The following is a 25,454-nucleotide window of genomic DNA, read 5'->3' on the forward strand; positions in this document are numbered from 1 at the left end:
ACCCACTCAATACGTACTGGCTGCGGGATGCGTGCCGCGAGCCGGTGGATGTCCTGACATATCGTGGGACAGCGGCTAACACGTCGTAGCAACTGGACAACTTGAAGGGCGTCAGTGCGGATGACAATTCAGTTCCGTTCTTTATTAATGCAGTGAAGTAAAACATGAACGAACTTCTGCAGACTTAGAGAATTGTTCACGGAAGTGAAAGTTTGCGGAACTGAAACGAACAAACATAAACTACTCAATTTTATTACTGAAAACACCAGCCATGTATTCTGCAATTGGCAGTTTAGACAAAAAAAAAAAGTCATTTCCTGCTAACCTCAGCAAACTTCTCGAACTGGGAGAGCTCGTATAAGCTTCCATGCACACTATTTGGTAGAAAATATTTCCGGGCGGCATATGCTTTGAACTTCTAAACATTAATTACGCCCTTCATCGCTGAAAAACAAATTGCATTTTTTTAACAAAATGTTGTTCCATCACTCGATCCCGAGACGAAACAGAAGGCAATCGATCTGTCCCATCCGTTCGGTTACTGCATCTAATCCTAATGTTTTGCAGGTAAAAGAATGGCGCTGAACAAGCTTTGCAAGAATTGCAGTGTACGATGATTTGCGAAAAAGAAAAAGATGCACGTCTGCTGAAATTATGCATTATGCCCAAGAAACACTAATTTAATGCTTCCCCAAAATTTCTGCTCATCTGGAAGGTGCAGTCTGCTGACATTCGTTCAAATAAAACACATATTCATTGAATACAATACTTCGGCGGGGGAATTAGGTAAACTGAAGCTTGGGCGGGTTGGTAATCCATTGAGTAATACCGCGCGAATTGAACCAGGGACGAAGGAAGACACAGCGCTCGTCCGTGTGTGTCCTCCTACTCCGTCTCGGGATCAATTCGCGCTGTATTACTCAACTTAGCAAAGTTCGGTTTATCGAAAAATGCGTTCAAAATTGAAAATTGGCTTTTGGGGAAAGGAAACGGCGCAGTATCTGCCTCACATTTTGGCGGACGCCTGAACAGCGCCGCAAGGGAAGGGATAAATGAGAGAGTGAGAGAAGAAAGGAAGAAAGAGGTGCCGTAGTGGAGGACTCTGGAAAAATTTAGACCACCCGGGGATCTTTACCGTGCACTGACAACGCACAGCCCACGGGCGCCTTAGCGTTTCGCCTCCATCGAAACGCAGCCGCCGTCGAAAAAGTCGTTCGAATTGTATTTCGACACATTTTTCGCCCTTAATCGTTAGTTCAAGCATGCAGATACGTTCTGCCATCGCCAAACGATCGAATAATTCAATAAAATTGGCACAAAAAAATAAAAGCGAAATTTCAGCCGCGTTAATTGATTTTCTGATCGGGTTATGTTTATTGCGAGCCGTAACGCACGTTAGTGCTTCGCTGTCACAGCCAGCTTACCGGACTCCTGGCAGGCGATGAGGCAGAGTTCGTCCACCGAGTACCGGGAGCCCGTGAGCGTGCACTCCTTGAGTCCGTACTTCATGCAGATGGAGCTCGAGCACTCCCCCTTCATGCACACCTGCGTGCCCTCGTTGCAGGGTGTCAAGTCCGGCTTCGGAGGGCCCAGTGGACAGGTGGCGTTGATGCCGCTTCGCACGGCGCGGTCAAGGAGCACGCACACTCTCGCACCGCGTACAGGGGAAATGAAACATTTATAGAGAGCTAGGCTTAACAGTCGAGCTTTAATACGGTTTGGCTCGTACAGCCCTTCATTCTGCCGAGAAAACTTCTTCATGTTGCGCATTCCGCCGCACTCCTCCTAACCTATTCCTTCCACAGAAGCCATGCCCTCTGGGCACTCGCTTGCCGTGGCAGCCACCTTCCGGGGTTGAGCATTCCTCCACTCTCGCCATAGCCTTCCAAGCCACTGGGCCACCTGTCGCGTCCTACCCTCTCTCTCTTTCCCCTCCCTGCTCTCCCCTAAACGTGGAGGGGGATTTCCCTTTCTCTACTTTGCCACCTGCCACATCAGGCACAGGCCACTGAACGGAACTAAGTTAAAATGGCTAAATGGGTAAACCGAAGCTATAGTAGCTTTCGCTGCAAACAAAACTATCCCTCCTACTCGCAATCCCTAGAGGCAATGACAGTATACGCGAAGCTTGCGTATTACATGTGTAAAGGGATTTACTAGACTATGCAGCGGCCACAGGTGATCATGCGTCCCTTTGAGATGAGGAACTGCGCTTGACCCTCACGAAACTTGTCGCCAGTTCAGTGATACATACGCCAAGTGCCGCAGAAAATCAACCTATTCGGTGCCACTTTTGCCTCCATCAAACCTAAACGCATCTGGCAATGACTCGGGTGGTTAAAGTTATCGCTAGAAGTTGCGTGGTTCAAAGACCAACCTCCGCCGCTTGCCCTGGTACTGATGTTCATTATTCTTCGCGTGAATTAAGACCCTGAACATTGTACCCCAAAGTAGCCTACCATCTTAAAAAGACTCTTTAACCGTACAGTCATCACCACTGTTGACGCTGCGGTGCAGTGGGCAACATTCTAGTCCCAAACAAGCGGACAAGCCGCTATATTTACATGACAGGAAGGGTTACAGATTAACAGAAGTGATATTTACAACAAATTGTTCACAGCTAATGTTTACATGCGAAGCGAATGAATTAGTGCAGCAAAAATACAGCACTTCGGGTGAAGTTGACAGACAACACTCTGCAGGGTTTGCACGAAGAATGGTGATTTAATTATTATGGCGCAAGGACCCCTTAACCAAAATGCACTACGCACGAAGAAAGCGAAGCAATAGGCCATGGCTTAAGCTAGTAAACTTATGACCAATCCAAGCATAACATCTTTTAAACACCGCAGAAAAGGATACTCGCAGTATGATAAGTTCCGGCACATGGTGTCCTGTTTGCACAGCACGCTGGAGTCGAGAAGCTTACAATCGGTGGTGCAGCACGGACCAGCTGATGGGCTGCGCCGAACATAAGATTTGAAAATTGAACATTTAATAGATAGAACGCTCAAAAACCATTCAATTTCATTGAGTTTAAGCAGGAAGTTTCAGAGAGGCTTCTGAAATGCTGGAAACCGTTTCGAGCTATATATACCGATGACTGCCCATGCTACCATCTCACTAGAAAGCACGAAATGGTTCCGGTCACTGAGGTTATGAAAAAAACATTTTTAGGTATTCGAAGTAGATTGAGTTCCAGAGTTCCACTACACATATAGCACTTTGCAATTTGAGTTAGGTACGAGTCGTCATCCGAGTCTAAGCACTACATAACGATCTGCACAGCATTAACTTTTTCTTCCGTTCTACAAGTGCCACTTTCATATCGGCCGCGCGGTAATTTGGTTGCTAGCGCGTTTCACAAGCTTTGGCTGAGAGCCTAATTTCTGGGGATTAAGAACCTGAAATTGCCCATTTCATAACTTATTTTCCTACCCTCGGAAGTTTGCCCATTTTGTTTCTTAACCTAGCTTCCTTACTAGACTAGCCTCAACCTTTTGTGTTCCTCTTCATTTTTACAGGCAAGAAGAAACTGCGTACAAACCTATAACCTCTCAATAAACTTCACGATGCTCTGTCAGTGTCGTTTTATCCTATTGGTAACAATGTCACCATTCTTCCATCCGTGAACGACAATCAACAATGAGCAGGAAGAGACAGTGATATCAAGTGAACTTTTTTACTTTACAAGCATAAACTTTATGGAATTACTACCAGGAGCCAATCTTTCTTTTTTTTCCTCCTATCCCCGCAGAGGCACCTTAGCGGCTATAGCGTTCGGCTTCTGACCCGAAGTTCAGGGTACATCTCGACCGCGGCGGCCTCATTTCGATGGATACAATAACACCCATGTGCTGTACGATATGTCAGTGCACGTTAAAGAACCCCAGGTAGCAAAGTTCCCCTCCACATCGTCTATCGCAACCTGTGTACTACTTTGGGACGTTAAACACGAACAGCTACTAATATACAAGATGTTTTTAAAAATAGGCTTTTTAAATTGGAAGAGCGCTCTTTTCGGCTTAGCATTGTCGGCGGAGTTCTACATCAGAATGCAGCTAAGACGTGCTAACCAGCAGGCTGGTTAGCTAATATTGAATAGTTAACTTCTAAACTATTGCTAGGCTCTTCATTATTGAGAGGCATGTAGCCGACCATAATTTTAATCCATATCAGTTTCTAGAATTTTGAAAACGCTGTTACCCTCGGCGCTGTAGCTTAAAAAATCTTGGGTGCTTCGACGAGTTACGTGCACAGCAGAGGTCGCTTTGCCTGCAAGCTTTCCGAAAGCGCATGTATCTTGACGCGGAGCAGCAAAAACTTGGTCTGCCACCGCACTGATGTTTCATATGTGTTATGCTGCCGTTAAATTGAGCGCGGCCGGAAATGACGACGATTGTGGTCTTGGACGACCACCGAGTTCACATGTTGATGTCACCGGCGTCGAGTTGTTCTATTCTCTATGAGCGCAAGTGAGCCCAATGAAGAGTTAGCTTCCGTGTCACGTTAGCTCGTCTGTTCACAGAATTTCCACCATCACGTTACCCCATTTTCAGTGGTTATTATAACGTGAAATTTATTTTAAAAAAAACTGCGGGTTCTTCGCATGGCTTATCTCACGCACTTTCAAATTGTCTGTTTTCAGCAACCTGACTTAAGTCAGGTTTTTTATTTCTTTCCACGCGTTATCACGTACAAATCTCGATTAGCCGCTGTCCCATTTCAGTGCACTGGAGGATATGCAGCCCGATATAATTTGCCGATGTCGCCGAGCAGTCACAGCCGACTACATCCCACGTGGAACACACGGAAAGTCGCCGGGACGTTGCTGCCGTGATGAAAACAAAATATCCTCTCGCTTTTTTTCCAGTTTAGACATATTTATACGCCACTCCACGCACACACTGACCACATCACACGCACCACACGCAGTTCACCCCATGGACGTCCTGTGGATGTTTAGGACGTCTATGGGACATCCAAGAGAGTTCCAGTGCCCAATGGGTCACGGACGTCTATGGTACATGTACGTCCTGTGGATGTTTAGGACGTCTATGGGACATCCAAGAGAGTTCCAGTTCCCAATGGGGAACGGGTCCACGGCCAGCAACAGCTGACCCAACATAGCATCGCGAGGGGGAAACGACGGCGCGGGTGCTGCCCCATCCTGAATAAGCTAAGGAACAATAATAGTGCACGCAGTGAGGCATTTATTTACCTGCAGTCCTCGCCCTTGCGGAGTGTGCAGCCGGGAGCGCCCACAGTGTTGTGGCGCGGGTAGCAGCACTTCTCCTCACAATCGGCCAAGTAAGCGCCGCAGTCGCACTCTTCGTTCCCTTCCACGATGTCGTTGCCGCAGATGGGACCAGCGAACACTGCTCAGAGACGAGACCGAGGCGATTCGCTTGTATATCTCTGCCCTCCTACCAGTGCCACTTAGTACGCCGTGCAACGCACGCGCGAACGCAAGGATCTAAATGACGGCAGCGATACATCCCTTCTAGGGGGAATGAGAGTTTTCGGTCCATGTGATGCCGACGTCGTAAGAAAAGAATTGTCGCTCCTTAACAGAATGTGAACAAGCCAGCCACGCTATCCTTCGGCCTACGCTTACGATAAGTGAAAGTTGCAAGAGCAACGATAGTCTCTCAATCGCATCTTACGGAGCTGCTATCAGACTAGCTTCCGCAATGCGATGCAGCTTACCGCATTTTTATTCTCCACATGTGCAACCTTTCTTGCACGACCGAACAGCACTTAACTACGGGATTGGACTGTTCGGTTTAAACCGAAAAACACCGACAAAATCACGCTGAGTTCATTTCTTTTTTTGAAATTGGGTTTTAATCGAAAAAGGTCATCATACCAACCGAAAAAGATATTTTTTCCCAAAACAAAACGCCATTGGAACAAATTGCCTTCAGACACTGCTTGTATTATGTCCGATTATGTTTTCTTTTCTATGTTATAATCAACATTGAAGTTTTGTGATGCTCCGAGATTTTGACTTGTTTTCATGGCTGGCACTGCTTATCTCATGTTTTCTTTTATGTATACCCTCCCCCCACTGCAATTCCGCTTGACGCTGTGGGTAAATGAATAAATTTCTGGTATGCATGTCACAACTAGCTAGCTATTCAGTAATAGCTGAAGTAAGTCGCAGCAGAAAATTAAGGAAGTGCTGGAGCCGGGAACGCGGTGATACGAAGGTATCTTAGAAATTTAGTACAGTGAGTGTGAGTATTGAGGCACTTATCCGCGAACTCACACACGCTGTTGAAAATAGGAAGGCTGGACGACTTACCTAAGCGCTACTGGCTATAGCGTCGTCTGCTTAGACTTATCGCCGACGTGGGACCGTAGCTTCGTTAAGTAGGTCTTTACACTGCATGCAAGGACACTGAAAACTTCTGGAACCGCAACAAGCAACCATCAACGCGAAGCCATGCCTAAACGGCGCCAAGATGGCGTTTTCTGGCCTCGGCGACGGTTAAGCCGCGGCAGTTCTATCGCTGCCTCATCAAGCGGAGCATAGGGTGCGCTGTCCTCTCATTTAGCGCAGAGTGAAGCCAAAATGTGGCAGTCAAGTTTTAGTATTAAAATTCCACTTACGTTGTTTCTCTCACGGTCGAATCGTTTAACTTCGGCATTGTTACTTTTTGTTGCGACTGCACGACTTTCTACTGCAAAAACAGCTCTTACGATGGCCGTTTATGTGGTGTACATATTGCTACATGAGCGGCTAGTAAAAAAAAATTTAATGCAAACTGTACGTCACCTTTTAACGCACAGCGACGTCATATATTTCATCGGTAAAAATCGAATATTCGCATGTAGAAAATAATAATCGCTGAAAGCAACCGAGTGTGTTATTCTGAAATAAACACCGAAAAAATTCCGCCGAATTTTCGAAAAATAAACAAAAAGACCAACCCATAATGTTCAAAATTTTTTCTTAATATTTATTGCCTAACGAATAGTCTAAATGATGTATAACTAACCTATAGACTACGTTAACATCCAAAAAGAACTTTAGCGTATTTTCTCCTGACAACCAACTGAGCATTCGCGTTTTAAAAACGGCGCCGTACTCGCCGTGTCATAACCGCTCAGACTACAGATAAGCATGTCAGTGAGCGCTTTCAAATGATCAACGCACCATTATAAGTGAGGTCGTCCGCAAAAGTTAGATGCAGCGCCGCCATGTTGTACAGTTATCCTGACTGTTGTTAACTGCTCCCTTCCTGCATACGTGTCCTTTCTTTTAGTTCGGGAAGGAACACGAAGTAATAAAATTAGCCTGTCATAAATCGTCCATCTCTCTTACCATGATCTACCTACCGGACCATTGCACCGGCACTGTCGCAACCAAAATGAACCCCTTCGCATGGTGAATGCTACAAAACAAAGGGCGTTATCCATCTTAACCGACGTGTTGGACTGCCTTGTTTCCCTTTCCCATTCTCCGGCCGTCTTTTACTTCTAATGCTTCCGCACACAGCGCCTTGCATAGCAGGATGTCTGGACTGCCATTCTTTGAATTACGGATTAACACGCGCATAATTTTCGCTGGAAACCCGCGCGAATGATAAGGAACATACAAGATTTAAAAGCACGCAGGACAACGCCGTTCTGTTACCTTACAAAAACACGTTCGAGATCACTGCGGTAGCCCGCATTGGAGTAATGCTAAAGCATTGACGCTTCCTCGCCCCTCTTTGCCCCTCTTTGCCTCCCTTTGCACTTTCAAATTTGGCGCTACGCTTGGCTCCGGCCGCACTGCCGGTTTTTCAAATTTGGCGCCACGCTTTCACTCCACCAACTTCCGATGTTTTCAAATTTGGCGCCACTTTTGATCTCGCCCCGCCCACTTTTTGGATATTTTTGGCTCTACTTAATTAAGTAATGATCCGATTTTGAAATTTTGTGCATTCTCACGTCATCCTGTTTCGTTTACAACCGCTCGTTTGATGCTACCTCTTCTGCGAACGTCACAACTGCTGCCCAAATTACATTAATCCCGTCTGGGCATCGCACGTCCTCAAAGACGAAGACATAGATGATAAGTGCAAAAAATGTGGAGAGAGGGGGACCCTCGATCACGTAATTTGGGAATGTGTAGACTCCCCAGGGGCTAACGAAGGAATTGATAGTAGAGAAGCCTGGGAGACCCTTCTGCGGAGCACGGACCCCGTCAAGCAGAAGCAAGCCATTCATCTGGCGGTGGAGGCCGCGAAGAGTCAGCAACTCTTTGCCTGCCTTTAATCGCGGGGGTCCCGGCCCCTACCCCCTAGGCCTGCGTGCCGGGGGTAGGGAGTAGGAGGCCTCCCTTCTGATGAAAATAAAGGTTTTTGGAATGGAATGGACACGTTTTGATGACACGAAACCGCCGACATAGCCTAGAAATGCTTTCGCATTAATATAAGCCTGAGCTGGGCGACCTACCAGTGCCATGCCCAGCGCTTTCGGAGCTCACCCTGAAAGCAGTTCTCGCGGTTGCTCCGGCCTTCGAACATCGGCTTGAGGACGCTGGTGATGTTGCGCAGGCTGCAGGGCGAGAATTTGTCGTTGTTGAATTCGGTGCCCTTGGTGGCCGAGGGAAACATGATGTAGTTGCCTCGCGACCCGCACGGCGCGCAGGCTCCGAAGCAGCTCACTCCTGGAGGGGCGTCGTGCTGCGCAGCCATTAGCAACTGGCTGGGCAACTGGCCTATAGTAGTCTCGCTCTTAGCAGCCGTGCTTGTTGACAAGCCTCATTGTGGGCTAGATCTCAGTTAGCGGCACGCGGCATTCTCCGAAAATATGAGGGTCGCTTTTCCGCCTGCCACTGGTAGGTAGGAGGCAGGCGGTAGGTGGAAGTTGACTTAGTTCTGACATAGATAGGATTAGCCTAGTTCATATTAAAGAACTGATTTCACAGTAGGACAAAGCAAAACATAAATACCTCGGGCGAAGTGGACCTTGCTACTGCCACATACAAAGGGAAGCCTTTGTCCATCCAGCGGGGAATTGCAGGGTGTGTGCAGAAACCTGTGTGGTCGATAGTATCGAAGTACTGATAGTACCGAAGGTCTGGAGTAAGTGGGAGAGCACCATGGGTACTGCCCTATCGCTGTCGCAGCAAGGACCCAGCGACATTACAGAAACGAAGCTGCCTCTGCTGAAAGGTTTAAGCTCTCAGTGCGCCGAGAACATTTCGGCTCTACATAGAGGACTTGTTCATAGCCACCGACTTGGTAGCAGTAGCAGATGGTGGTTATTGGCGAAGCGGAATTTTTGGTCATTATACACGAAAGACAAAGTGATACGGAATAGTTACGGCGTAAACATAAGGGTGTGGCAAGTCTCATCTATGAGAACCCCCGACTTTCAGGGGAAGCTGGTCTTCGAAGCAAAAAAATTTATTAATGAAGTGTCACTTATGAAAACATTAGGGAATATTTTTGTGCTGCCTATGTAATTTAATTTTATGTAAAACAAGTTCTTGTGCCCTTATATATTATGTTAGGTAACATTTTGTCGAGAACGTTTAAAAAATTTCACTGCACGAAATTTGCTAGAATGCGTGCCATTGCTTCTCTTGACATCAAGCTACGCAATAAAGGTAAAATTATTTCACTTCCTTACATAGAAGTTGAGTTATAGCGTTTTGAAGTTGCTTCTTCACAAACGGGAGGAATCTTTGTATTTCTGTTTTTAAGTTACAATTAAAAATCCTATAACTCAACTTCCATGCCAGGCAAGATGGTAATTTTACCCTCATTCGATACCTTGATGTGAAGAGAAACCAACGGCATGCAATCTAGCAAGTTCCAGCAACAAAAAATTTTTAAAGCTCTCGGCAAAAAGTTACAGCACATATCGTATAAGTGCACGAGTACTTGTTGTACATGAAATGAAATTACATATTTGGAGTAAGCACGCAGGCAGACATATTCCCTGATGTTTTTCATAAAAATGACTTAACTAATAAATTTTTTCTAAGACCCTCTTCTCCCCTTAACCAAAATAACTTTTTTGCGCACTTCTCCTTTCTGGCAATCCTTTGTTTTTTCGTTGCACTTATAAATCACGAAAGTGCCGTCCATCGATGTCGTCATACCCGCCGCGGTGGCTCAGTGGTTAGGGCGCTCGGCTACTGATCCGGAGTACTCGGGTTCGAACCCAACCGCGGCGGCTGCGTTTTTATGGAGGCAAAACGCTAAGGCACCCGTGTGCTGTGCGATGTCAGTGCACGTTAAAGATCCCCAGGTGGTCGAAACTATTCCGGAGCCTTCCACTACGGCACCTCTTTCTTCCTTTCTTCTTTCACTCCCTCCTTTATCCCTTCCCTTACGGCGCGGTTCAAGTGTCCAATGATATATGAGACAGATACTGCGCCATTTTCTTTCCCCAAACACCAATTATTATTATGCCGTCACTTATTATAAGCACAAGCCGTATGACACGCCCTCAGATATATTTCTACAACTCAGTTTGTTTCACGTGCGTATGTCCAGGTCAGTTCTTCTATGCTATGAAATACTCCGGCCGTTTCGATGCTGAAAGATGTCCTCTTTTCCAATTCAGCTAAGATGTGCATCCCAGCGAACAATTTATTCATTGTTACCAGCTCCAACCGTAAAATTCGCTTTAACACTTTGGAAATTATATGCGAAAACTAGACCATAGCCTCCTATATTTTCTATGCCTGGGCATCGGCTCAAAAGCGGCCGTTCAAGCAAAATCAAGGCTACCAGCGCTCCTTGCGGGCGAAGTGTGAGGAGGTGCGGAGAGGTTTTCACTATGTGCCCACGCGCGCACTTCAATCTCTGTCACGAGCGGTTTATCTGCGATGCGAACACCTTATCACGGCCAGTGGCAATACTAGGCGCGCAGCGATGAACCAGGCGATGAACGAGGTTTTAGGTATTTTCAAATGCGTGCGCCTCTTAATGGCGAGCGCCTCAAACATCGCCGCACGCGTACTTTTGCAGGTCGCCGAGAAGCGGCGCTGGCAGCCTTGACAAAAAGTGCGACGGTCGGCATCCTTGTCGCCGATGACCAGGCATGGAACATATGTAGGAGGCGGTGCTTAGACATTTGTTTTCGCTTCGCCCCTCCCTATCTCCCTCGGAGTGAATTACAGCAGCCTCCTGCTTGAAGCTAGCAGTATGTCTTAAATTAAATGAAAACGCTTTAGGAATCGTCAGAAAAAAGGTCACGATGATCAGAGCCGTACATTAATGCCAGCTGAGAAACTCCGCATTGATAACAGGTTATTCCCATCGGCCACTTTACCGAGGTTACCACATGGTGGCGCAGCCCAGGAGTTGGACAGCCACTTACGTTGTCCGCTATCTGTACTATGAGCTGCGCTGAGCCGTTTTTCTAAACACCGCAAGTGGCGCGATAGTGTGCCAAACTCCGAATTCTGATTTAATCAGAGCGCCAGATTTCTACTCGCGGATTCTGTGACGACTTATAACAGGTGTAACTGGAGAGCTATCATGACAATTGCAGCCCTTCTCCCCATGATCGCTGTCATCAACAATCATGAGGGTTATCGACGATAAAAATTGACAGACGATTACGATAGTCGGTAATGCGAACTTTGAGCGCAGCTCTTCACACGCCACCTGCCACCACTGAAAGGTGGCGTGTTGCGCTTCTAGCCACACTCCGGAACCTACCCGTGGCAGCCACTTTCCGGTTGTTCATTCCTACGCTCTCGCCGTGGAAGGTGGCGTTTCGGTCTGCTACTATACCTGCCAACACTCCACCTGTCATCACGGCAACGCCGACGACGACACGAAACGCAGGAACGGGCGTCTAAGAGCTTTAAAAGAAAATGCCAGACAGCTCGCCTACCGAATGGATCTCCTTCTGGTCTTGCTGAATCACTGCAGTGATGTATCACAAAATACTACCGCAAACCTTCAAGTCAGTAGCAACCCCACACTACGCAGCACAACTGATCATGTGCTGGCAAACCGCCTCGCTCTCATGTCCACGTTTGAGCGACAGACAGCGTAAATCCACGGAGAGCAAAGAAAGCGGGCGACATGAAAGCGTTACAAAGACCGCGCTGATGTGCCGTCCGCATCACTCGTGCTTCGTACTGTTGCTAAGCGCAAAGGTACAAAAAAGGCGTGTCGGGGACGCAAAACAGCAGCCGTCCTTTCTGCGACAGGTGAACGACGCGCACTTACGGGCGAGCCGAAGTTGTGGCCCATCTCGTGGCAGAAGGTTATCTCGGAGACGGACTGTGACACCGGGTTGTTGTAGTTGAGGAACGTAACGATGCCCGTGTTGAGGCTCAGGTGGTACTGCCTGTACTCGGTCGTGCCGGGCTTCAGGTCCACGGAGGGCCGGTTCTTCTCGCAGATGCCGCCCTGACCCACTGCAGCGGAGACAACGGTCACCGAACTGTAGCGCAGCGCAAAACACACCCCTGCCCGGGCACTGCGAGATGCTAGAAATATTCTGCCGAGCAGCTGCGCTGATAAGACTGTAACGGACTTTTTCTTCGGCAAATGCTGTCGTAATATGTCGTAATGTAAAAACTCTCGCGTTCATCTACAGACCGATGGCAATGTTGCCCGTACACACCTCAGCCACGCGGGAACTCTTAAGCGCGTGGACCTAAGGTCCATGCAGCGTCAGCTGCGGGCGCATTGTCATATTGTGTGGGCCCTATTAAACTCCGGTATGTGAGGTTTAACGCCCCAATGCTAAAAAAAGGCTCTGACAGGTGCCGTAATGGAGGACTGCTTGGAGGATTGGTTGGATGGTTGGGGTTAGAGGTGCTGTTTTTGGCTGCCCTCTGGGGGAACACTGCACAGCACCCAATGGAGGACTGCGGATTAATTTCGACCGCCGAGGGTCGCCTCAGCGTGACGATAGTCCTGTCATACTGTGTGACCACGATGTCAGTGTGGAGCCCTCGCAGCGTGCGCAGAGCTAACTACAAGGCAACGCGCTCAAATGTTCCCGCTATGTGTGTGATCCACTCGGTGCAAATGGGTAGGGGAGCGCGGACTCACTACAATATGTACCAGCGGCGGTCATCCATGAGCGCACTTGCATAAGAGCGCCTCGGCTCATAGACGGGGAAGGTGGGTGGGGAACAGCTATTGATGTCATTTTTTCCAAGAGATACATTTTTTTCTTGCTTTTCGTACGCATATATAAACTGCCGTGCTTTCCCTTGCGCTTAACTCTCATGGCAGCCTTCCGCTCGTCACGGAGAAGGAATGTGGCATATAGCTGTGCTCTCGCCAACGCGAGGTACAATGTGGGGGGTGCTGATTATGTGCAAGTGCAGAAGAATGGCGAGTAGCTTTTGGAGAAGCAATGCAGGTCATATGCTGCAAGTAAAGCAGCTATGTTCATCTTAAATGTTCATCCACGTGTGGCCCAGTGGATGGGTCAGAAGAAGTAGTTCAGGAGCCCTTTAATTGTTTTTTTTTTTTTTGCGGAGAGGTAGAGAGAAACAAGGGTTTGAGCAGCAGTTCATGAACCTTGCAGAACTACTGCCTACTCTTTCCTTTCATAGCTATAAAAGCTACAAGTTCGGTGGAGCAAACGCTTAAAAACTACTTTTTTATTTGCTGTATTTTCTGTTGAAAAACGCTGGACAAAATTATAGAAAACTGGCACTCCAGTGCTCTCGTGAGTGGTCGCTCCTCGGTGCCACCAAGAATCGAACAATCTTTGCAAATAAATTGGGGTAGTGCTGCTGTCCCAGTGTCTTAGAATTGTATGAAAAGAGATTATGCAGAGCAATCTGTGTTCTAGGTTTCAGCCTGAAAAGCTTTAGCGTTTAAATGATCAGGCCCCGGTTTTCCTCTTGAGCATACCCAACAATTTCGGGCAAAAGCGTTTTTCAACAGGAAAAAGTTTATGAATGCAATTTTTACGTATATTGTAAGATTTCACTATCGTCATCATCATCTCATCACCATCATTAACCCTACTACGCCCACTGCAGGGCAAAGGCCCCTCCTATGTCTTTCCAATGAACCTGCCATTTGCCAGCTGCGCCCACCCTATGCGTGCCAACTTCTTAATCTCAGCCGCCCACCTAAATTTCTCCCGCCCCCTGCTACGCTTGCCTTTTCTTGGAATTCATTCCGTTACCCTTAAGGACTACCGGTTATCGTGTCTTCGCATTACATGCCCTGCCCAAGCCCATTTCGTCCTCTCTATTTCGACTAGGATATCAACCCGCGTTTGTTCCCTCACTCACTGCGCCCGCTTCCTGTCTCTTAACGTTACACCTATAATTTTTTTTTCATACCTCGCTGCGTTGTCCTTAGCTTAAGCTGAACCCTTTCGTTAGCCTCCACGTTTCTGCCCCGTAGGTGAGCATCGGTAAGACACGTGGCACGGTAAGAGCGATATTGGTATATTTCCATTCATGATCTGAGAGAACCTACCATATGCGCTCCACCCCATTATCCACAGATCTCCCGTTGTCAGGATTGCAGTTTTTTATTAAAGCTTTGTCTTCAAAAATGTTCCCCACTGGTTTTCTATGGCTGTATTAACAGCTCGATGCGAGCGATGGAAAAACTATCAAACATAGATTTTGCCACGCATCGGAATAATGCACCATTACCTTCAATATTTCCATAAAACTACATTACAATATTCCAGCATTGAAACTTTTAGTCCAAAAATATTGGACATGCTAGCCTGCAAGACAAATTTATGCTCATTTCGTTCGCTTGAGGAGCACGGTTATCTGACGAGAGGCGTCTGCCATAGCGCCAATGCATGCGTCTGTGTAGCCAGCGGGCGTAGCTAAATGCAGGCTTACGCTGCGGCCTGGCGATCCAGGCGAGGCCTAAGATGCCGTCAGCGAAGTCCCGGAAGGTCCACGTGTAGGCCAAGCAGAAGTCGTCATTGTTCTCCTTGGACGTCAGATGCAGCAGGTAGCTGGCGTCGATGCCGTCAGAGCAGAACGGGTTGTTTTTCTTCACGCCTTCAGCACAGCTCTGGCTATCGTTTATCTGCACGACAGCAATTGCATTACAACCTACTGCACTCTTGCTTCGGACGCACCACGAACCAGAGGCGTATACGAAAACTGCGCTTCGGAGGCCTCGTACAGCGTTTAGCAAACGGCACCGCCCCTCAGCATCGGACGTTGCTAGAAGGTACAAACAGGTTCCTACGCAGCACTGACTTTTTTTGGCAAAAAAGCGAAAGAAGCTGGCCCACAGGAGTCAGCTTTCCTCGCTTGCAATGGCTATCACCTCATGCTACCAACGGTTGCCTCCCATCTTCATAGCGCAAGGCCCGTCCCTATAGAAAATAGCAACACAAAATTTTCTGCCACAGCAGATTTGATGCTGCACTTTTGGGACAAGATCTTGAACAACAGAAATTGATGATGATGATGATTTTTTATGCAGCGCTGTATTTGGATGCAGTGACGGCGCAGAGGTAGAGCATCCGCCTCGCATGCAAGATGACCGCGGTTCGAATCCCGATACCGCGAAATTCTTCACCGGATAAAAAAAATAAATCCGCTTGTCTATGGAACTTCATAACCAGGCCTGGGTGCCGTCTGATCTCGATGACCAGAGCCGGCAACATACTCCCTCCCCCAGAAAAGGAGTTGGCCAGCGTGCACAGTACTTGGCCACAACCTCCTCTGCTCTGTGAATGCACCAATTAACCACCGGCCCTCCGTCCGCGGCTGCTGAGCTACTGACCAAAGAAGCGGTCAGACCTTTGACGCAGCGGAGGGTGCTAAGAATCTCTGGCTCCAGACAGACTGCCATTGGAAACCGGACCTGGTAACGTTCAGCGCCAGAACTTTATCCAGTGAGGCTGGTCTAGTAGTGCTTTTCTAATAACTAGAGGTTCTTAAATAGGATGTCATAAGAATTAGGTTAGGACAGATGAGGCGTATACAAGAACGGGCACGTACTGTGCAATCGTGGATTAGCGCACACACGGAAAGCAGGTGCGCGATTCCCCATCAGCAAGAATATTGATGAGGTGCTTCCTTATTTATTCCTCATCAATAAGGAAGTGGACGTGGAAAAGCCCAAAGGCGAGACAAGAAATGAAATAGACGTATTGCTGTGCGCTCGCCCTGGCATCGTGCAGGGTGCAGTGGTGATCGGAAAGGTGTAATGTAGCGATCATAGCATGGTACGGTGTTGAATCAGCGTAGACTTGAAGAGGGAACTGAAGAAACTAGCGAGGCAGAAACTCATCAAACAGTTAGTGGTGAGACTGGAATTGGAAGAATTCAAGGTCTCCCTACAAAAGAGACATTCGGCTATAAACGAAGACGACGATCCTAATGGTAAAGCAATGAGAGATAATCCCAGAGCCATCATTACGGAGTGCGCAGTAAAAGAAAGCGGCAAGGTGGCTCGACAGGAAACCGGCAGGCTAGCTCTCTCAGGAGAAGAAAGATCTGATTAAGAAACGCCAAATCATGACAGCCTCTAACCCCAAAGACAATGCAACTGGCATAGTTATCAGAGCTAATCAATAAGCGCAAGCTAACGGACATAAGGAAGTGTAATATGAATAGATCGAACACGCTCTAAAGACCGAACATAGCCGAAAAGCGTTCAAGAGGAAACTAGGCAAATGCAAAAATCAGATGTATGCGATATGAGGCAAGGCGACAAATGTCATTAGCAATAACAGTAAGAGGGCTGAAAGAGCCGACGGGTTCTTAAATAAACGTGTACAGAAGACAGTTTAATCAGGACGTTAATGAGAGATACAGTAGCGGACAATGGGACATCCTGCCAATAAAGAAAGAGGAAGACAAAAAACCTTAAGAGCAATGCAAATGGGGAAAAGAGCTGCTGAGGATCAAGGAAAAGCAGATCAGTTGAAGGGCGGAGGGGACATACTGCTAAAAAGAACTAGCCACCCTGTATACGCAATACCTTATGACCTCTAGCATACCAGAAGCCTGGAAGCACGCTAACCACATCTTACACAATAACAAATGGGACGTCAAGGACTTCAAAAATTACAGATCGATCACCTTAGTGTCCGTTGTCAACAAGGAATTTACTAAGGCAATCGCTTAGAATCAGGGCAACTTTTCACTTCAATAAACCAAATGACCAGTCTGGCTTTGGCAAAGGCTACTGGACAATAGACCATATTAACACTATCATTCAGGGGGTAGAGAAATGCGCCGAATATAACCAATACCTGTATACTGCCTTCACAGGTTACACGAGAAAGCATTTGACTCAGTTGAAACTTCAGCAGTCATGCTGGTATTACGTAAACAGGGTGTGTAACAGCTTTATGTAAAAGTTCTGGAATATATCTAAAACGGCTGCACAATCATTGTAGTCCTCCATGAAGGCAGCAATAAAATTCCAATAAAAAAACGGTGTCACATAAGCAGACGCGATCTTTCCAATGATATTCACTGCCTGCTTAGAGGGGTTATCCAGAGACCTGGGTTGGTAGCAGTTGGGATATGGGTTAATGAAGAATACCTTAGTAATCTGAGATTCGCTGGTGACATTGTCTTGATAAGTCACTGGGTGGATGAGCTGCAAAGCATGATGAATGACTTATGCAGGCAAAACAGAACGGTGGGTCTAAAAATTAATATGCAGAAAACTAAAGTAATGTTCTGTAGTCTCGGAAGGAAACGGCAGATTACGATTAACAGCGAGGCAGGGGAAGTGGTAAGGGAATAGTGCTTAGGGCAGGTAGTGACCGCAGATGCGGACCACGAGAATAAACTATACTAGAATAAGAATGGTGTAGAACGCATTTGGCAGGTACTCTGAGATCATGGGTACAGTTTACCGATATCCTGCAAGAGAAAAGTATATGACAACTGTATCCTGCCGGTACTCCCATATGAAGCAGAAACGTGGAGGCTGAAGGAACTGGTTAAACTTAAATTGAGGAAAACCGAGCAAGCAAAGAAAAGGAAAATGATGGGTGTAACGACAGGAAGATAGCAGGGTGGGTCGGGGAACAAACGCGGGGTAATGACATCCTAGTCGAAATCAAGAATAAATGGGCTTGAGTAGTGCATGTAATACGAAGGCAGATAACTGATGGTCGTAAAGGGTATGGAACAAGGATTCTGAGAGAAGGCAAGCTTAACAGGGGGCGGTAGAAAGTTAGGTAGGTGGATAAGATTGAGAGGGGGGGGGGGGGGGGTGCCGGCTCTGCGCGTTGACGGAGCAACAGCACAAGGCCTCTGCCGCTAGGGCTCCGTCCAAGGTGAAAGTTTCTGGCGATTCACACATACGTCGAATTTTGTAGCGAGAGCTACACTACGCTAGTCAAAGCCGCGCTTCCCGTGGTCAGCCGGAGCCAGAACTGCGCATGCGCCGTTACTATGGCAACCAGCTACGCCGCGCCGGTCTCCACCGCTGCGCCGATGCGTGACAGCTACTGCGCCCTCTCCTGTCGTCAAAAACGTTTTCTTTCCTCAAAACACATGATTTTGTGGGGTTGAGGTGTCCCGAGGTACTGCCCCCTTTTTCTTTGTATTAACGTTTCCTACCTAAAAGAAAAAAATTAGGTAATGTTAAGAAGAATGATGGAAAGAGAGGGGCGGCGAGGGGCAAAACCGCGTCCGCCGAAGCGACAGCGCTGGTTCGAGCAACAAATAACGCAAGTGCATATGAAATCCCAGCGATGTCGTCAATGGTTGACCTCAATGTGGTCAACCACATCACGATTTACGGCGCAAGCGCCGTTACCATGGCAACCAGCTGCGCCATTCCGCCGGTGTTGCAGCTGCGCCTGGCTATGGAGCTTGACGTATAAAAGCCCTAAGGGTATGCGCATGGCTACTGAGGCGGGGGCCTTCCTGGCCCTACGGGGCTGGGATCTGGGAACCCTCACCAATGTGGCGAGGGCTCCTTGTCACCGGGAGTATCTGTTGCTAAACCGTCGTTGTCGCTTCGGATGACGTGGTTGTTGCGACGCATGTCTTGTCTTTAAGTCTTTCTGCTGGCATGTCTTAATTCTCCTAAGGTCTGCACGTGGTAGCCATTGTGGTTCAGTCTGAGCCAGTGGGTAGGCCCGTGCACTTTCCTTTTCATTCTTCCTTCAGTCGCGACAACAACGCATTGCTAGTGAGGTGCTCCATGGGTGAAGAAGCTGACGGTGAACGCGTGTACTGCGCGCGGCATCTTCGTCGGCTACGAGAAGATGCTTCGGACGACTCCGAAATCGTTGCTTGGCGTGAAGTGGCCCGTCAGCGTAAGAATGAAGCTCGATATTCTGAATGAAGCTACGCATATCCTGGCCTAGCTGAGCGAAGCCACTACCAATTTTCAGTTTTATTAATGAAGTAGTACTTACGCACTAGAGGGGGACGCGTTGGGCGTTCGCATGTGGACGGACGCACTCCACATCGGCTCCGTGTCTTTTCGAAGATTCCGACCCAATTTTCACGTGGGCCACCGAAAATTTTCGGCTACATCGACGGATAACGTCACCTGGACCACGGCGACACCACTCCTGAGCCGGTAGGCCCATTTTTTGGACTTTTATCGGACTTTCGAGTGGCCACCTGCGGCCGGGAGCGCTGAGCCTAGCGTAGGCCTAGCGCGCTCCCGGGGCGGCCCCGTGCGGTGCTTGCGTGTCTAGACATCGGCCAGCATGGAACCCCGGGACGCTGACGACCCTATCATGAATGAACCTACCCGGACCTCGGCCCAAGGTTCGGCGAATATTGAAAGTACGGACGAATCTCCTGCGGCGCCGCCGGTCAATGCGAGCCCCGGACTTGGGGACGCAGTGACCGAGGCCATGGAGACCTCGCCACCGCAGCGGGACGACGGGGCCGACATCGACCCACTGCAAGACTAAGACATGGATCGCTGGCAGCTTGTTTCTTACAAACGGCGCCTAAAAAGGAAAAACTCGAAGAAAGGCTCGAAGGGGCCAGGCGATCCCCGGGAAGAAGCAAGCAACAAGATAGCGCCGACAGCCGCAGCTGGCGGAGCAGAGACGCGAGCGAGTGGCGTGCCGCGCTTTACATTAAAACCACATCTGGCGGGAGCGCAGCGGCAGATCAGGCCACGTCCGCCGCCGCTACCGAAGGATGATATCAAAATCATTTATCGCCCCAAGGGAGGCCTAAAAATCAGCGAAATCCGTGTCGACCAGGCAACGCAAGCCCTCGTCGCGGCCAGCGGAGGAACGATCAAGGAAGAAGACTTCATCATGAGACTCCGGCCCGGATCGAACATCATGATTGCGAGCACGCCCGACCTGGACATCGGCGACGTGCTCAGGAAGATCGAAAAGCTCACGATCAATGACCAGACCTATGCAACCAACACCTATCCAGCCCTACCGGACGACCTGAAGCGTGCGGTAATTCACGGCGTCATGCCGGGGCAATCATCGGCCCTACTGAAATCGAGGCTGCGGCTTCGATCACAAGGAGTGAAGATCCTGGAAGCGAGAATGCTGGGCAAGTCGGAAACGGCGCTCATCACGTTCGACGGCCCGTATATCCCGCAGTGGGTCATCTACCGATCCGGAGAATTCAAGACCTACCCATATCGTCCTACGAGACAGATCTGCTACGTGTGCGGAGAGCAAGGCCATCGTTCGGACGTCTGTCCAACGCCGAACACCAAGCTCTGCAGGACGTGCGGCACACACTACCCACCAGAAGGCCACCCGTGCAAGGCCAAATGCATGGTGTGCGAAGGCGACCACGTCACCACGGAGTGCCGTCGACGCCTCAAGACTACTGAGGAGCTCCGGGGCAGCACGACCGGCGGCCGGCAGTCCCGGAAACAACAATGGCAGCAGCAGCAGCACCACCAACTGCCGCAGCAGCAACAACCGCAGCAGCAGCAGCAGAACCCGCACCTGAGTCGAGAGCGCCGACCCAGGTGGCTTAGCTCGGAGCGAAACCATGGCCGCTCCTCGAGCCGAGGCCGTAGCACCGTGTGAGATCACAGCCAGAGCCGATCCAGGGATGACTCTTTCCCGCCGCTAAACCGGTCAACGGCCAAGCCGAAGCAGCAGCAGCAGCAGCCGCCGCAGAAACAACAGAAGAAGGGCGGCGTCAAGGTGAGCTGGGGAGCGGGCTCTCCAAACCCACTGATTCCGCACTCGGATCAAGATAATATTACGCGTAACTCGAAGGAAATTAAAGCTCTAAGAGAGGAGAATGCACATCTCCGAAAAAAAATCGATGACCTCATTAAAGAGATGCAGGCTCAGAGAACAGGGCACGTACCGCGGCCCCCGACTCCGGCGGCCGAAGTGCAACGATCTCCAACCCCCTTAGAAGTGAGCCCCGAAGAATTCAGAACTTTCATGCAGCGCATGGAGGATTTCATGATTCGCACCGAAGGACAGTTCCGACAAACTCATGCAAGATTAGATGCCATGCAGGTCCAACTCAACCTGTCCGAACAGAACATCACATTACTACAGCAAAAAGTTGCGTTGCAGGACCAAAGTTTCCGCAGCCACGTCAAAAGTCAAAATACGCAAGGAATAACAAACGAGGCCCGGGACAGGCTCATACACGAGCGCCGTTTCTGAACTGAAGGCTCCAATCAGAACAATGCCCAAAACAATGGCTAAACAAACTCCACTAGAAATCTGGCAATGGAACTGCAGGGGGTACCGCCAAAAGCAGGGACTCCTAATGCAGTTTTTACATACGCAAGGTTAAACACCCGATATAATAGCTTTACAGGAAACTAACACGACACCGTCACTCAGGGGATATACGTGCTACGATAGCGGACGCACGGCAACCTTGGTCAGCAAAAAGTTGGTAGCCATAGCCCATGACCCAATTCCCAACACCAAAATTGAACACTTAGTGACGGAAATTATTCCCAAAAAGAAGCGTAAGGAAAAGAGTGTCTTTCTAGTAAACCTCTATAGCCCGCCTCGCCAGCGGGACGCGAATTTTGATATACTCTTTCTATGGGCCAGCAAACTTGCGAAAAGCAACTCGTTGCTCATTGTAGGCGACTTCAACGCTCGCGGACAGCAATGGGGATACCCCACTAATAATCACAAAGGTATACAGGTCGAGGACGCGGCGGAAGCGATCCAATGTACCCTCTTAACAGACCAACTTCATCCCACGCGCCTTGGCACTTCGATCTGCCCGGATACGTGTCCGGACTTAACGTTTGTCAGGGGAGTGAAGCACGCAACGTGGGAGAATCTGCTGGAGAATCTAGGCAGTGACCACTATATCCTGAAGACCACGATAGCAGCCACCAACATCAAGCGCAAGCTCGGCACGGCCAAGATCACCAACTGGCCGGCTTTCCGCAAGGCTTGCGCGGACCTGGAAGGGGGGATTACTTCCATAGATGATTGGTGTCAACAACTTAAAGACATCCAGAAGCGGTACACTCAGGAAGTGGATCGCACCGAGCAAACACCTGAGGTGGACCCTCGGCTCATCAGGCTGTGGGAGGCACGTCGAGGACTCACCAAGCGCTGGAAGAAGCAGCGCTTTAACAGGAAGCTCAAGCTCAAGATCGCAGAAGTCACCAAGATAGCGGAGGAGTACGCGACCCAACTGGCCAGGCAGAGCTGGCAGCAGTTCAGTAGCTCGCTGGACGGCACCCTAAGCACGGCCAAAACGTGGCGTATACTCAAGACCCTCCTCGACCCTACCCAAACCAGGGCCGAAAGCGGGAAAGCTATCCGCAGACTCGTCCACACCTTCGAGGGTACGGAAGAGGAACTGCTAGATAAGGCCAAAGAGAAATGCTACGGCACGACCTTGCCTGCGGCATACGCGAAACCATACCTGGGGAAACCGAACACCCACTTAGACAGGCCGATCACCAGGGAAGAAGTGTTCGCTACCATAAAGGCATGCACGCGCAACACTGCGGCGGGAGCAGACAAGATCCAGAACGCACTCATACGCAACCTCTGCGACGAGGCGGTCGACCAACTGACCACCTTCCTCAACGGGCACTGGGCCGCAGGAACGGTTCCTGAAGAGTGGAAGCATGCAGAGGTCGTAATGATCCCCAAACCGGGTAAGAAACTCCAGATCGAAAATCTCCGACCTATCTCACTCACCTCCTGCCTAGGCAAGCTCTACGAGCGAGTCGTTACTCGAAGGCTCCAAAGCTACATGGAAGACGAAGACCTGTACCCCCACAGTATGTTCGGCTTCCGAGCCCACCTCTCCACCCAGGACATCCTCTTACAACTCAAAGAGGAAGTCCTCACCAACGTCCCGAGCGTAGGCGAGAACGTGGTTATGACCCTCGACATCAAAGGAGCCTTTGACAACGTTAGCCACACGGCTGTAATGGAAGGACTCGACAACCTCCACTGCGGCGAGAAAATTCACAGCTACGTGAAGGCCTTTCTCTCCAACCGCACTGCAACGGTTGGGCTCGGAGACCTTCGTAGCGCTAAATTTTCGACCCCAAACAAAGGCACACCTCAAGGGTTCGTCATCTCGCCACTACTTTTCAACGTGGCCATGATCGGCCTCGCAAGACAACTCGAGAAGATCGAAGGCATACAGCACGCAATATACGCTGACGACGTCACGGTCTGGGTTACCACTGGGTCGCTCGGCCAGAAAGAAGAACGACTGCAAGCAGCGGCTACCTGCGTGGAAGAATATGCCAGTGCACGAGGCCTCGCCTGCTCCACCGAAAAATCAGAACTCCTGCGAGTCCACAAAGGGAAACACAAGGAAGGGTCCCTCAATGTCTCCCTCGAAGGACAGCTAATTCCCGAACGAGACAAGATACGCGTCTTGGGAATGTGGCTGCAGAGCAACCAGCGATGCGGCCATACGCTCGGCCTTCTCAAGCAATCGACCACTCAGGTCGCCAGAATGATCACGCGCGTGTCGCAGAAGCGGAGCGGCATGCGAGAGGGGGATACCCTGCGCCTGGTTCAGAGCCTGGTGGTTAGTCGCGTGGGTTACGCCCTCCCGTACTTCAACCTCAACAAAGTAGAAGCGGATAGTGCAGACACCATACTCCGCAAAGCTTACAAGACAGCCCTGCATCTACCAATGAACACCTCCAACGAAAAACTATTGGCTCTTGGAATTCACAACACCTTCGAAGAGATCAAAGAAGCCCAACTGGTCACGCAGTTAGCTAGGCTCCAGCAGACTCCTACGGGGCACTCGCTCCTTAGCCGACTGGGGCTAGGCGGAACTGCGGAATTCGAGAATCGTACTGCGAGCATACCGGACGCAATCCGCCAGACGCTAAAGGTTCGCTCCCTTCCCCGGAACATGGACCCCAACTTGCATGCGGCCCGTAGGGCAGCCCGGGCGAGGTATGTACAACAAAATCTAGCTACAAAATCCACAACGGTATACACGGACGCGGCTCCGTATACAAGAAGCTCACATAACAGCACAGTGGCGGTAGTTATTGATTCGAACTTAAAGGAATTAGCTAGCGCCTCAGTGAGGGATTGCACGGTAACCGAAGGGGAGGAGCTGGCCGTAGCTCTAGCGGCGGTAGCCGGTTATCGAAGCAACATGTCCCTTACCATCCTTACAGATTCGAGAGAAGCGTGCCGTAACTACATGAACGGCCGCATAGGTCGCGCCGCGCTCCGGCTCCTCCAGAGCGCGACCCCACCAAAAGTCATACATAGCATTTACTGGGTGCCAGGACACACCGACATAGCGGGGAACGAACGCGCCGACGAGATAGCTCGAGGGTATACGAGCCGAGCTTCCTCCCAATCGGACGATCTACCCGACCGAGTCAGTCCTACGTACTCAGACATTCTCAGCTACTATAAGGGGGTACGGATCCGCTATCCGCCGCCTCATCCTGATCTAAATCAACTAGAGGCAGTGTATTGGCGAAGATTGCAGACAGGAACATTCCCAAACCTGCATATCCTTAGCAAGATTTACCCGACGCAATATCGGGACACTTGCCCGTGGTGTGGCAGCAAACCATCGTTGTACCACATCACGTGGGAATGCAGTAAAAACGACAGCTTTCGCAAAGACCCGAGTGCGGAACAGTGGGAGAGCCGGCTCTCCAGCGGCGATCTGGGTTGCCAACAAGGTCTGATCCAGCACGCCCAACGAGCAGCGAAGCTCAGCGGAGCCCTGGAATAGGGGCACCGACCCTGTGAGAAGAAGGAAGATGGACCTCTTCTTTCTCATCTGCTACTAGCACCTTTCTAGAGCATTAAAAGTCTTTCCTACCTACCTACCTACGCACTAGAAATTTGTAATACGCTTAATCTCCGCCTAAAGCGTGAAATGCTTCCGTTCTGTCAAGTTTCGCAAGGCCTCCGCCGCTCCCCGATCAGGGTTGCATTGGAAACCGATACTTTCCAGTAACGTGGCGGAAGGAATGGCGGAGAGGTAAACGAAACAACGGCTCTTTAGGTATAGTCTCTAGCACGCGACGACCTACAGATTAGACTGTGGCGACGCCGGTGACGACGAAGCGGACTTTTCTGCCTCTCGAGCTCCTAAAAGCTCT

General features: G+C 49.5%; 1 protein-coding gene across 1 annotated transcript in view; it reads right to left on the reverse strand.

Moving 5' to 3' along the window:
* The window catches only part of LOC144129810 (disintegrin and metalloproteinase domain-containing protein 10-like), a 39,175-nt gene that overhangs the window by 4,405 nt on the left and 9,316 nt on the right, over positions 1–25,454 (reverse strand). The window contains exons 6-11 of the mRNA XM_077663878.1: positions 14,807–14,999; positions 12,195–12,385; positions 8,480–8,678; positions 5,222–5,378; positions 2,863–2,961; positions 1,425–1,615 (exon numbers count right to left, since the gene is read on the reverse strand). Coding sequence (XP_077520004.1) covers positions 1,425–1,615; positions 2,863–2,961; positions 5,222–5,378; positions 8,480–8,678; positions 12,195–12,385; positions 14,807–14,999 — 1,030 coding nt within the window. The remainder of the gene's footprint in view (positions 1–1,424; positions 1,616–2,862; positions 2,962–5,221; positions 5,379–8,479; positions 8,679–12,194; positions 12,386–14,806; positions 15,000–25,454) is intronic.

This window comes from Amblyomma americanum, chromosome 4 (assembly GCF_052857255.1).
Source record: "Amblyomma americanum isolate KBUSLIRL-KWMA chromosome 4, ASM5285725v1, whole genome shotgun sequence".
Classification (NCBI taxonomy): Eukaryota; Metazoa; Arthropoda; class Arachnida; order Ixodida; family Ixodidae; genus Amblyomma; species Amblyomma americanum.